The sequence below is a fragment of the Plecotus auritus genome, assembly GCF_963455305.1.
Source record: "Plecotus auritus genome assembly, chromosome: 12".
In the NCBI taxonomy this organism is placed as follows: Eukaryota; Metazoa; Chordata; class Mammalia; order Chiroptera; family Vespertilionidae; genus Plecotus; species Plecotus auritus.
Window position 1 is genome coordinate 38,888,906 of NC_137778.1, and position 13,083 is coordinate 38,901,988.

General features: G+C 59.9%; 2 protein-coding genes across 2 annotated transcripts in view; both read right to left on the bottom strand.

The window, feature by feature from the left end:
* The window catches only part of LOC308237816 (chymosin-like), a 43,091-nt gene that overhangs the window by 17,155 nt on the left and 12,853 nt on the right, over positions 1–13,083 (bottom strand). The window lies entirely within an intron of this gene.
* On the bottom strand, positions 2,450–5,195 carry PROK1 (prokineticin 1). The gene is made up of 3 exons (XM_080648997.1): positions 5,104–5,195; positions 3,373–3,498; positions 2,450–2,605 (listed from the first exon to the last, which is right to left on the bottom strand). Exons 1-3 carry the CDS (start codon positions 5,173–5,175, stop codon positions 2,486–2,488), a joined length of 318 nt encoding a protein of 105 aa, XP_080505123.1. The 5' UTR covers positions 5,176–5,195; the 3' UTR covers positions 2,450–2,485.

Consider the following 13,083-nt stretch of genomic DNA (forward strand, 5'->3'; position numbering starts at 1 on the left):
CAGGTTGTGGGCTCGATCCCCAGTGGGGGGGCGTGCAGGAGGCAGCCTGTCAATGATTCTCTCTCATCATTGATGTTTCTATCTCTCTCTCCCTCTCCCTTCCTCTCTGAAATCAATAAAAATGTATTTTAAAAAATCAATAAAGACATTTTTAAAAAGGAAAAAGAAACAGAGTTTGGTGACCAGTTGACATGGAGCTCAGGGAGAAGGGACATAGAAACCTAGGCTGCCCTTGAACTTCAGACTTGGAGACTCAGGTGGGGGCTGGGGGACACTAACAGAAGACCAGCACACAGATAGAGGGGGAGGGACTCAGTCGGCCTCGTCTGACCCCCCACCTCCACTCTCCTAATCCTGGGGAAGGGGAGAGTCTCCCAGGAAGAGGACAGGGCTTCTAGCATTTTCTAGGGTGGGGCTGGGCCCAGAGGGGCAGAAAGCATCCCTCCTGTGTGCCTTAGGGTGTCAGTCCTCTTCCTGCAGGTGGAAGCATTGCCCCTCTAAACCTCTGAGTGAGTCTAACTCTTGGGGGTACCTGGGGATGGGTCCCAATCATCTCTGAGAAGGTTGCATCTTTCTTTTTCCTTTTTCCCCGGCTGAGCTTTTCTTGCCATCCCCGCATTAGCCACCAGATGGCACCAGACTCCAGTGACTGGGAAGAAAAGATGGGGTGAATGGGGGAGGCTGCCCCTGAAAGGTCTGCACCTGGAGGGGTGTCCACTTCACCCAATCCTAATCTACTTCTTCTAAGACATTCTTATTATGGATACACTAGAGGCCCAGTGCACGAAATTCATGCATGGGTAGGGTCCCTAGGCCTGGCCTGCGATCAGAGCTGATTGGGGCCTTCCAGCTTCCAGCCGGGCCTTCCTTCATCCTGCACCGCCCCCTGGTGGTCAGCACATGTCATAGCGAGTGGTTGAACTCCCAGTCGGTCGAACTTCCGAGGGGACAATTTGCATATTAGCCTTTTATTATATAGGATTCTACTTACTAGTATAAGTAGAATCCTTTTATATCTACATGTATGAAGAATATATTCCTGAATATAAAGAATTCACACAAATAAGCTTGTCTTAGCCTCCCAGCCCCCCTCTTTGTTCTTCAGGAAAAACAAGGGGAACCGGGGCAGAGACCAATGATACATCCCTCGAAAGTGTGATATAAAGAGCGGGAATTGGTCCAGTGAGGTCACGTGGGTGGTTTGGCCCAGTGGCGGGTCTGCATTCTGGCAGCTCCCAGGCAGGGATGGAGCGGGGCAGCCACAGGCAGAGTGTCAAAGCGCCCGTGCCCTGGGCACCCCTGCCTCCTCTGCGGCTCTAAGGCAGGTGCCACTGCTCCGCCAGGATGGCTCTGCTGGCGGAGAGGGCACCGGGCAGCGGTCGGCGGTGCTGGAGGCCCACAGGACGAGGATGGCGAACTGGAATCCCAGACTGGACAGGAAGCCCTTCCTGGTACCCGAGCCTGACAGTGGGAAGAGACTCCGGGCTGTAGGAGGTGTGCACACAGCAGAGCAGGCCTCCGTGGGGGGCCCAGGCCTGTCCTCGGCAGCCCCTCCAGCACCGCTCTGAGGGCATCAAGGGCAGATAGGCCTCAGAAACCAGTCCTCCAGGGGGCTTGAGGGGGACCCCCCCATGCACACGTGGTGGCATCAAGTACTTGACACTGAGCCAAAGGGACTCAACGGCAGACATGGGAGTTGCAACCCACCCAGATGCCACCGTGGCGCCCCCACCCGATGCCCGTCACGGCTCCCTCCCGCCTCCAACCATCAACACGTCTGAGCCGCGACCGCTGAGCTGCGTCTCATTCCTCATTCAAAGACCCTGAATCCGCTTTCTCCACGAAACCGCCCTGGCTCCGTCCCCCACCTGGACACAGCCTGGTCCCGCCCCCAAGTCCCCACACAGGCGTAGCGGGCACCACGGCCACGCGCCCTTGTCCACGCTTTTATTCTGCAACCGGCCCGCCAGGGTGCCCAGCTGCTGGCACCACCACCCTGACCCCAGGGAGCCCGGGCCGGGTCCAAATGTGGGGTGCTGAGTGGGGCTGATGTTTTAGACCAGAGTCAGGCCCGGACCCGTGACTCCCAGGGTCTGTGCTCGGACATCGGGACCAGGCAGAAGGGCACAAGTGGGGGGAGAGAGGGAGGGCCCCGGAGGCCACGTCACGGAGGAGCAGGCGGGCGAGGCCGGGACAAGGAAAGAACACCCTTCCGGTGACTCACAGCCTCTGTGACTGTCGAGAACCGGTCAGGCCGCCTCCGGGACCACGGCCCCAGCGGGACACCCTCAGGCCGCCCGGTGGACCGTGTCCTAAGCAGTGTGTTGGCATGCATGCCCATGTGTGTGCTGACGGAGGATGGAGGCAGGTGGTGTGGGGCGTGTCGACAGGCGTGGCGGGGGGGAGGGGGGCCCCACGTGGCAGAAGAAAATAAAAGTTTGTAAGAGACCAAGAGCCGGGTGGTGTCCGGAGACCCGCCGAGCTCCTAGAAGTGGAAGTTCTTCAAGTCCGCGGAGCAGCGGTGCCTGCCGGGGGCGCGCCAGGAGCACCGCAGGGCGGGCCGGCAGGGACAGGCGTGGTGCTGGCGTCTCCCGGAGAAGGGGACCTGGGGGGACAGGAGGGGAAGGATGACACTGTCCCGCAGGGACAGGGGCCTCCTGGCAGGGCCTCTGCTGGGCCCAGCCCCGGCCTGCGTCCCAGCAGCCCCGCCCCAGCGCAATCACAGCCAGGAGAGAGGAGCAAACTCCTCTCTCAGAGGCACAGAGCGGCTAAGCAATGGGCCACGATCACACAGCTAATTTACGGAGGAGTCAGGATTTGAACCCAGGGAATCTGGTTCCCGAGACCATGGATCAGCCACAGCACAAGGCTGTCCACCCCCAAGCCTGAAACCCCACAAGCCGCCAGCACTGCTTCCCCTCGCTGGCCCACCCAGGTGCTCACACACACACACACACACACACACACACACACACACACTCCTTGACGGAATATCCCTTACAATTCATCCATCACACGCCACAGGGGCCCGGGGGACGCAGCTGGACAGGATTGACACTGCTCCGCCCTGTGGTCACACCCAGAGCAGGGCTGAGCCCCGAGGTCCTCAGGGGGTTGGAGAGGAGCGATTACGGTCGGTCACACTGCCTGGCTCGAATCCCAGGCCTGCCCCTTACCAGTTTTGTGACAGCTGGCGAGTTATTCAGCCTCTCCGTGCCTCAACTTTATTATCTGTCAAATGGGTTCATAACAGAGCCTAACACATATGGGTGGGAAGAGGCTTAAACGTGCACAAAGCACTTAGTAGGGAGAGTGGCTCCAGTCTGGGCTCTGCTTCCCGGGCCCTGGGCCCCGAGCAAGTCGGCGCAGTACCTTGTGGCTGCCGGGGTGGCACGCCTCTCCTTCCCGCCCCAGCGGGGTGCACATCCGCAGGCCTCGGAGCCACAGGCTGACGGCGCAGCAGGTGCCCGGCCCACACTGGGCATCCCACTCACAGGCCTGCGGGGGGGGGGGGGGCAAAGGGGCCATTAGGGCTCGTCAGTGCCATCCAAAAGAAACCAGAAGCGAAAAGCACACCCCCAAACCCTTGGGGGGATGCTGACTGAGAGCAGTACCCGCCCCACAGGGTCGCTGTCCCACGCTGGGGGAAGGACCAGGAGGCCTGAGCTGGGGACGGTGGCAGTCGGGGTGCAGAGGAGTGGGTGGCAGGACTCGGCCCTTCCTGGGAGTCGGAAGGGGGCAGCGGCAGGTGGAGAGTGGAGGGAGGCCAGCAGGCCTGACTTGCCCTCATCTCCCTGTTCTACCCACGCGTGCATGTCCGTCCGTCACGCATTTCCTCTCCCCGAGGTCCCTCCCTCCCTGTGCTCTTCAAAGGGTCACCTTGGAAGACAGTTCCCGCCTGTCTCAGGCCTGCCTCCTGCCCCCAGATGTCAGAGCTCACAGGGTGACCTGGGCCTGGGGTCACCCTGCTGCCCCCACCCCTCTGGGCGGGGTGACCACGCTTCTCCCTGTGACTCGCCCTCCCCGATGTACGCAGCCCAGCAGGAGGGCAGCCTCTGGGTTCACAGCCGCTGGGTGCGGTTCTGCCCAAACAGTCGCATCTGAGCTCTGGGCTCGAACGCAGCGGCTGCCCTTCCTGCTGGTCCTGCGCGGCTGGGGTCTGGCCTCACAGGGAGAAGACGGGGCTCCCTTTCCTAAGCATGAAACCAGGCCGAGGCCGGGAGTCGCTGGGCATTTCTCTACCTTCTCATCATCCCGGGGAAAGTTGGAGGAGGTGGAAATAAAAGCGAATTTCCGCCCCCCTTTTTTCCTACTGGCTCCTCTCTGGAAAGCTCTGGGGTCCACTATGACTTCCTGCTGCAGTGAGCGTGGCCCCCCCACCAGCACAGCCGGTGCCCAGGCGAGGGCGACGCCACGCTCCCGAGAGACCACACCTGCGGAGTTGCACACGAGCGTGTGCAGAACCCGTGCCCACCCCCCACCCCACCCCGAGCCTCTGCCACGACCCATGTCTCCCTACGCTGGCTTTTGGGTGACTCAGCTGATTGAGGGGTCCCCCCTGTTCCCATCAGACGGGGCACAGAGTGGAAACAGAAACGCTCAGGGAGAGCGAGTTTCGGGACAGCGTTCGCTGAGAGGAGAGAACGCAGAGGGGAACGGTACCCGGTAGATGCTGTTAAGGTGACTGCCTTTAATTCCGCCAACAAGCTCTGTAAGTTAAACGTGACCCGTGGACCAGACGGAACAGGAAAACCCCAATGGACACTGAAGGTGAATTACAAGATGCCAATCGTTTCTATAAAGGTTGTTACCCCAAATAGGAGGCCTCATTTCACCCACGTTCCAAACTTAACGTGCTTCCTGCTCCCCCAGGCAGGGGAAACAGGCCTGGGTTTACACGCAGCTCCGCTAAAGCAGCTCCGTTCAGCAGGCGAGGCTGGCTCGTGGGGAAATCACGAATGGCCTGGGAGGTGCTGTGAGGTGGCCGGCCCCTTCCCCTCCGTCCACTCCCCTCCCATGCCCCCCCGCCCCCCCACCCCCCGGCTCGCTCCCACGCAGACCCTGACACCCTCCCGAACCCCAGGGCAACACCAGCTGACTTACCCCGGTGATCACGGCACAGTCGGACGCAGTCACCAGGAGCAGCATGACCCAGAGCCGTGTGGCACCCCGCATGGTCGCTTGGAGTGAAGCAAAACGCGGGCCACTCCGCTGCCTCTAGCTTCCTGCTGCTCAGCCTGGTGCCAGGCGCTCGCGCCCCGCCCCCCTCCTCCCGGATTTATACGGTCCGACCCTATAAATATACGTGCCGGTGCCTCTCTTCCCTTCCCCATCACCGTGTTACTCAGAGGATCTCAGACGAGAAGATGAGACCTGAATCCCTAATGACATCAAATCACCATCAAAACCAATAAAAATGACAGTGGCTCTAAGTCTCCCAAATCGCACGGATGCAGGCAGTCACAGGCATCGCACCCGGGCCTCTCGGTGTCACCGTAGCAATGGCATCGTCAGGTTGTGTGAGTCTCCATCCATTTGTGTATTTATCCGCTGACTATTTATTATGGCTACTCTATCGGAGGCCCCACTCTTGGCCCTGGAAATGGAGCATGAACAAAACCAGGTCCCCAGCCCTAACCGGTTTGGCTCAGTGGATAGAGCATCAGCCTGCAGACTCAAGGGTCCCAGGTTCGATTCCAGTCAAGAGCATGTACCTTGGTTGCGGGCACATCCCCAGTGGGGGGTGTGCAGGAGGCAGCTGATCGATGTTTCTATCTCATCGATGTTTCTAACTCTCTATCCCCCTCCCTTCTTCTCTTTAAAAAATCAATAAAATATATTAAAAACAAAAACAAAACAAAAAAAATGCGTCCCTGTGTCCATGTAACTTTGGTAATTGATAAGCAAATGGATTCATAATAAAATGGCTGGGTGAGCTGAGTGCTATGAAAAATGAAGTCAGGGAAAATGACAGAGCATGAGAGTGGGTGACACCTTAGATGGGGTGAGGGTCTGTCTGAGGAGCCACTGGCAAAGGCCTGGTGACAAGTGGTAAGCAGGCACTTGCGTCCCCGGAGGGAGAAGAAAGCCGGGGAGATGTGCTGGGCAAAGGGCCTGGCCTGCTTCTCTGCTTAGTTCATGCCAGTGTCACCGTTTCCCAGGACTGTGTGCGTGTGTGCATATGCGTACATGTGTGTGCATATGCATACATGTGTGTGCGTGTGTGCATATGTGTACATGAGTGTGCGTGGTGAACAAGGGCCACTCTCGTGGGCACGGGGCAGACTCTGACCTGCCCAGCTCCACTCACAGGCCTTGGCCGGTTCCTGCTTCTCTCCTTCACCTTGCGCCTCATTCCTCTCCTTCCCTACGCAGGAAGCTTCTAGAAAGACAGAGTGCAATCCTTTTCCTTCCCCTCCTCACCCACTCCAGGCTCCCCCGTCCCACCACACCAGTGAAACCGCTTTCTCTGCATCGCCCTTGACCTTCTAAATGCCAACTACCACACGTCACTTTCCAGCCTCACCCTGTTGCGCTTTGCCGTTGTTGACACAGACACCTGCTCCTCCTCTACTTTCTTCTTTACTCCACGCCATCACTTCTCCAGCTCCTCCCCCGCCTCGGTCTCCTCCAGGGGTCCCCCCGCCCCTCTCCCTCCCTTAAACGAGGCCGTTCCCCAGGGTTACACATCCAATCGCCTCCTATCCCACCACATGCACCCAAATGAACTCCAGGCCACCTACATGCTGATGACCCCAGATCTGTGTCCCTGTGCAGGCACCCCAGGCTCCTGGCCCACACAGCCAACGGCCCCCTGCAGGCCACAGGCTGATCCCCGCAGGCACTGCCATGCACATGCCCCTTCCTCTACCCTCTTCTCACCCTCCCCCTTAAACCCACTCATACTGCCCAGGGTTCTTAGTTGCAAAATAGCAGAATCCAATCTGGCTGGCCTAAGTAGGAGAGGGACGAATAAAGACTATGACTCAGCTCATTGAATTATGTGGATAGAAACGGGATGGAGCTAAGGGTCCAACCACAGTGCCCGGAGCCTCACCACGGAATTGCCCAACGAGGAGAGGGCTCCCCCAGCCGGATCTGAGGCTGCCATCCAGGGCCCATGTGGAGCCCCTTTCTCCGTGTTGCTTCATCGCTGCGGAAGGCACACGCGGGCTGTCTGGTCGCAGACCCGGCATGTCACACCTGCACCCGTCTGCGTGTCACACCTGCGCCCACCTGCAAGGGCACGGGGTGAAACGGACTCCAGCTGTATCCGGGAAGAGGCTCAGGTTTCTCAGGCAGCTACGGCGCATGGGTTAGTGGCACTCAGCAGCCGAACCTGGGAGCTTCCTGGATTCCTGAATGGCCTGCTTTCATTCGCCATTGAATCCTGTCACTTGGACACCCTCCTCCCCCGGGACTGAGATTCACCCCCTTCCGTCTTCACCACCACTGCCAATTAGCATCTTCCTGGCTGGAAGATTGACAGAACAATTTCCTATGCCACCTGCCCCCCACCAGCCCCCAGGGCCCACCTTGGGGACCCCTCAGCCAGGGAGAAGGGAGCCAGTGCATGAATGCTGCAACCAGGAGGCCCGAGAGACCCGCTCCTTATTGGCATTCCCGCCCCCTCTCCCCGCTCCCGCCTCCTGTTTGCTGGAATCACCTCTCAAGTAAACCACCAGCGACCCGGGACTTTGCCTCGGGCTCTGCTTCCTGAGACACCCAAGCCAAGATGTCACTCAGCGTCTTGGGACTTCATTTCCCTCCTCTACAAAATAAGAGGCTTTCTGGCGCTGTGCCCCTGGGACTGTCCTACAGGAAGGGGACCTCCGGGGCCAGTGAGGCCCAGCCCAGGGCGCCGCACCTGTCTCGCCAGCAGAGGGCGCCGCACCTGTCTCGCCTGCAGAGGGCGCCGCACCTGTCTCGCCTGCAGAGGGCGCCGCACCTGTCTCGCCAGCAGAGGGCGCCGCACCTGTCCCACGGACAAGCCTGCCTCAGCTGTCACAGGCTGGCGTCCACGGGAGGTCACTTTTCAGGACTTGTGCTTTGGTTCCGGAAAGGAGAGCCAGTCCCGCGGGCTCACCTGCTCAGGTAGGGAGGCGGTGTGATTGGCCTCCCCTCCAGGGACGCACAAGGAGTCTCCGTGCGTCTAGTGATGGGATCGCGTCGTAAAGAAGCACAGGGTGAGGGCGTGCCCTTGGCTGGATATTTCCAGTACATTTTGGGACCTTCCTGTCCGGGATGGATTCTTCTTTCCATAAGAGGATTCCCAGGCACCAGAAATCCCTCTGGTTCATTAACTTGCTGGTTCCCCCGTGAATGTCAAGGCCGTCCCCTCCATGGGAACGCAGCGATGTCTCTGAAGTGGCCGAGGCCATAACCGGGGCGGGCATGGTATAGGGTGGGCATGGTATAGGGTGGGCATGGTATAGGGTGGGCATGGTATAGGGTGTGGCATGGCGTAGGGTGGGCATGGCATAGGGTGGGCATGGCGAAGGGTGTGGCATGGCGTAGGGTGGGCATGGCATAGGGTGGGCATGGCGAAGGGTGTGGCATGGCGTAGGGTGGGCATGGCATAGGGTGGGCATGGCATAGGGTGTGGCATGGCGTAGGGTGGGCATGGCATAGGGTGGGCATGGCATAGGGTGGGCATGGTGAAGGGTGTGGCATGGCATAGGGTGGGCATGGCATAGGGTGGGCATGGTGAAGGGTGTGGCATGGCCTAGGGTGGGCATGGTATAGGATGGGCATGGTATAGGGTGTGCATGGTATAGGGTGGGCACGGCCTAGGGTGGGCATGGCATAGGGTGGGCATGGTGAAGGGTGTGGCATGGCGTAGGGTGGGCATGGCATAGGGTGGGCACGGTGAAGGGTGTGGCATGGCATAGGGTGGGCATGGCATAGGGTGGGCATGGCGTAGGGTGGGCATGGCATAGGGTGGGCATGGTATAGGGTGGGCATGGCCTAGAGTGGGCATGGTATAGGGAGGGCATGGTATAGGGTGGGCACGGCCTAGGGTGGGCATGGTGAAGGGTGTGGCATGGCGTAGGGTGGGCATGGTATAGGGTGGGCATGGCGTAGGGTGGGCATGGTATAGGGTGGGCATGGCCTAGAGTGGGCATGGTATAGGGAGGGCATGGTATAGGGTGGGCACGGCCTAGGGTGGGCATGGTATAGGGTGGGCATGGTGAAGGGTGTGGCATGGCGTAGGGTGGGCATGGTGTAGGGTGGGCATGGCGTAGGGTGGGCATGGCATAGGGTGGGCATGGCCTAGAGTGGGCATGGTATAGGGTGGGCATGGCATAGGGTGGGCATGGCCTAGGGTGGGCATGGCCTAGGGTGGGCACAAGGGCCAGTGCAGGAACCTGGGGCCCGAGACAACAGAGCGGAGGAGCTTCTAGGATCCCGGCCAGGAGACGAGACCAGCCACCGGGACCAGGAGGAGAGTCCTGTAGAGAGGGGTCTCTCCAGAGGAGCTGTGACCCTTGGGCTGAGGGACGGCCAACCAGGTGAGCTGGCTGGGAACACGGCTGGGGAGTGAATGCCTCGTTTCCCTGTCCTCCTTTCCCCGTCTTCTGACAGGGCCCCACCAGCCAAGCCCAGCAGAGGGCGGCCAGCACAGGGCCCGCCGGTGCCTTCCCTTGGGCAGCCTCCTGGACCGCGCAGGGCAGAGGGGAGGGCGGGCCTGAGGGGCACGGAGCGGCTGTGGAGGGGGGAGCTGTGCCAGAGACCCTCCTCTGCTGCTCCTTGCTGTGTGGCCTTGGCCACGTTACTCAACCTCTCTGAGCCTCCGAGGGCGGTTGGCCTGAAGACTTAGGGGTCACAGCGGAAAGGAAGATACTGTGAGGTGGCTCCACAGTTACTGTGACCTGGCTTCTTCCAGGGCAGCTGGCCAACTTGCAAACAGGACCCAGGCCCAGCCTGCCAAGCCGTGGGGCCAAGCCCAGGTCACTGGGGGCAGGTCCCTCGGTCAGCTCACCCCCCGAGACCCAGCCCAGCCCGGGCAGCTCGGGAAACGCAGCCGCTGCCTTCTCACCAGAGGAGCCCTTCCACCCGGAAAAGCCGTGTGAGCACGGGGCCTGGCCCCCCCTCCCGCGCCCTCGGGGCCCTGCTGTTACCAACCCCAAGATTCCCCGGGATCTGGCCTGCGAGCAGCCACGAGGAAGCAGGCGGGTGTTGGCGGGTCCCTGAGCCACTGAGCGCCACCGTCCCTCGTGCGCAGGACGAACCTGGGAAACACGTGGGAAGGAAATTTCGGGGTGGCCGGCGCCGCAGCGGTGACAGAGCGAAGGAGCTGCGGGAGCCGCCCCCACAGTCAGGCCCGGAGCCAGGGCTCCCCCACGGGAAGGGGCGTATTGCCAGGGGGTGGGCTGAACGAGGCAATAATGGGAAGCCGCAGTGGGAACACTCACAGCTGAGGGTAACTCCGCAGCCGGTTTCCCACTGCATCCAGCGCCGCCCCCCCCCCCCCCCCCCCCGGGCCCCAGAGCCCTGGCCTCCAGCAGCGGCGCCTCGCTCTCTTCTCATTAAGGGGCAGTCCTTCCATTTCTGAGGCTGCAGGGTATGCGGTGGTGGCTTTGATGGCATTCTTTAATCCGTGCACTTCTGTGCATTTGAAATATTTCATTAAAATAAATAAAAGCAATTAAATTAAAAACAAGTAATCCTCTTGGTGGCAGATTGGCTAACTCAGTGAGCTAACCCGCCGGGTGTTGATGTCTCCAGCATCAGGACACATACTACTTCCTCCTCCCCCTCGCCCCCCACGCAGGGTTTAACGACTAAACAGGTCTTTTCTTGGGGAACGAGGTCAGCAGGTTTGGAGCGGCAGCTGGAGGCTGTAAGGCAGGAGGCCCCTGGGAAGCAGGGGGGCCAGGGGACAACGGCCGAGGGCACGGGCCAGCTGTGCGGCACAGCCACAGGCTCTGCCCTCGCCTGCCCTCGGGAGGAAGGGCACCCCAGGCCCCCTCCCCGCTGCCCTGCCGGCGGTGGAAAGACCCAGGCCGGGTTAGGAACCGGCAGGGGTGGGGCTGCCTGTGACAATGTGAGAAAGACACAGCTAGTCTTAAACCAAAAACCGGTGGGGCCAGACAAAGACCCCTTGGCTCTCTTAGCCCACCTTCCCCATCCACCGCACCGGCCCGGCTCATGTTCAACGCCATGGGCACGCGGCGCCCGGTCCCTCCCGGGGATGACGAACTGACCCAGGGAAGGCGAGGGCTTTCCTCCCCCAGGTCACTGGGACGGACCGGCAGGGCTGCCAGAGACCTGGGTGGCATCTGAAAAGCCATCTCTGGGCTCCGTGGGAAAGGGCGCCCATGCGGACCGGTGGGACGGGGTGGCCCTCGAGCCGTGTGGGTTCTAACCATCCGCTTCCACAGGAAACGTCAAGGAGACAATCACAGGCTCGTCCGGGAGCTTTACCTCCGGGGGAGGCCCCGGGCTGTTTCTAACTCCACCACAGCCTCGGGCCAGGCGGCGGGTCACCCAGAGTCCTCCTTGCGAGAGCTGTGGTTGTGGTGATGGGAGCAGGGTCACAACCTGCCATACTTCTCCGTCCCTGCTGTTCATGGAATTACCTGCTTTTTTAAAAAAAAAATATTTTATTGATCTTCTACAGAGAGGAAGGGAGAGGGATAGAGAGTTAGAAACATCGATGAGAGAGAGACATCTATCAGCTGCCTCCTGCACAGCCCCCACCGGGGATGTGCCCACAACCAAGGTACATGCCCTTGACCGGAATCGAACCCGGGACCCTTCAGTCCGCAGGCCGACGCTCTATCCACTGAGCCAAACCGGTTAGGGCAATTACCTGCTTTTTAAAAAACCTTTTGGCAAAGAAGCCAGGGCTGAACCCTGGAGACCCTGCCTCCTGGGGTGCCATTTCTTTCTAGGGGAGTCCCCCCGCCCGGCATCCTGGGCAGAGGCTGGGACACATCCACAGACTGAGCACCTGAGGCCTCGAGGTCGCAAGGTCACTGGCTCTCATGAAACATCACTTTGAAAACGGCCCCCCAAAGGCCACTCTGCCTTGGGGCGCATCCTCCTGGGAAGGGCTCTCTCTCCTGATGAGCAGCCTCTCCCCCTCCTTTCCGGCCCTCTCTCTCGGGGCTGAGCTGTGGCCGAGCCCACAGGCCCGCCCTGAATAGACTCTGGCACATTCACAGACAAAGCGGGCATGTGCCACGCACAAAGCAAGTCGCTTGGAAACAAACCAGCTCCGTGGGCTGGAAAGGACGTCAGGGTCCCCAGAAAGGAGGCATGTGACTGACACAGAAGGAAACGGAGCTGGGCGGGACCCGCGGGGATGGGAGCGGTGAGGCGCCTGGGGCTGGAGCGCGCGTTCTGCTGTGGGGAGATGTTCGCGTTAACTGCCAAGTGGGGAAAGCTGGGGACAGGAGAGAATGGACAGTGTGATTCCACTTCTCCATTTCGCCCGTGTGCGCGCGCCCACTCAGAGAGAGGGGGACTGAAAAGAAAGGAGCTAAGACGCTCCTGTTTCATCCTGGCCGGGAGGAATTGCTAATGGCCGTGGCTTTGGTGCTGTTGGTTTGGGTGGTTCATTTGTCTTCAGACGTTGGTGCATTTTCTTTTCTTTTCTTTTCTTTTTTAAATATATTTTATTGATTTTTTACAGAGAGGAAGGGAGAGGGATAGAGAGTTAGAAACATCGATGAGAGAGAAACATGGATCAGCTGCCTCCTGCACACCCCCTACTGGGGATGTGCACGCAACCAAGGTACATGCCCTTGACCGGAATTGAACCCAGGACCCTTCAGTCCGCAGGCCGACGCTCTATCCACTGAGCCAAACCGGTTTTGGCCGTTGGTGCATTTTCAAAGCTTTCTCTTTGAGCATGCATTCTTTTTGTCATGGGAAACAAAATAAATGTAAGCTTTAAATAATTATAAAAAGGGTGGGAAAGGAAAAATTAGCAAAGCACTTGAGTCTGGGGATTACTGAGAATTATGCCCAGCTAGACCCTCCTTCTCTCCTTTGGCTGGTGCCCTTGGACAAGCGACTTCTCTTCCCCGGCGCCTGTCTCCTCTCCCTCAATCGCCAGGACATGCGTAGGCAAAA

What these genes read in the sequence shown, in the direction of transcription:
- PROK1 (XM_080648997.1), bottom strand. Translation starts at nt 5,175, where the DNA reads ATGCGGGGTGCCACACGGCTCTGGGTCATGCTGCTCCTGGTGACTGCG. An exon ending in ACTGTGCCGTGATCACCGGG is followed by an intron (nt 3,499 to 5,103) that starts GTAAGTCAGCTG and finishes CCCCCCCCGCAG; the next exon opens with GCCTGTGAGTGGGATGCCCA. An exon ending in GCCACCCCGGCAGCCACAAG is followed by an intron (nt 2,606 to 3,372) that starts GTACTGCGCCGA and finishes CTGTCCCCCCAG; the next exon opens with GTCCCCTTCTCCGGGAGACG.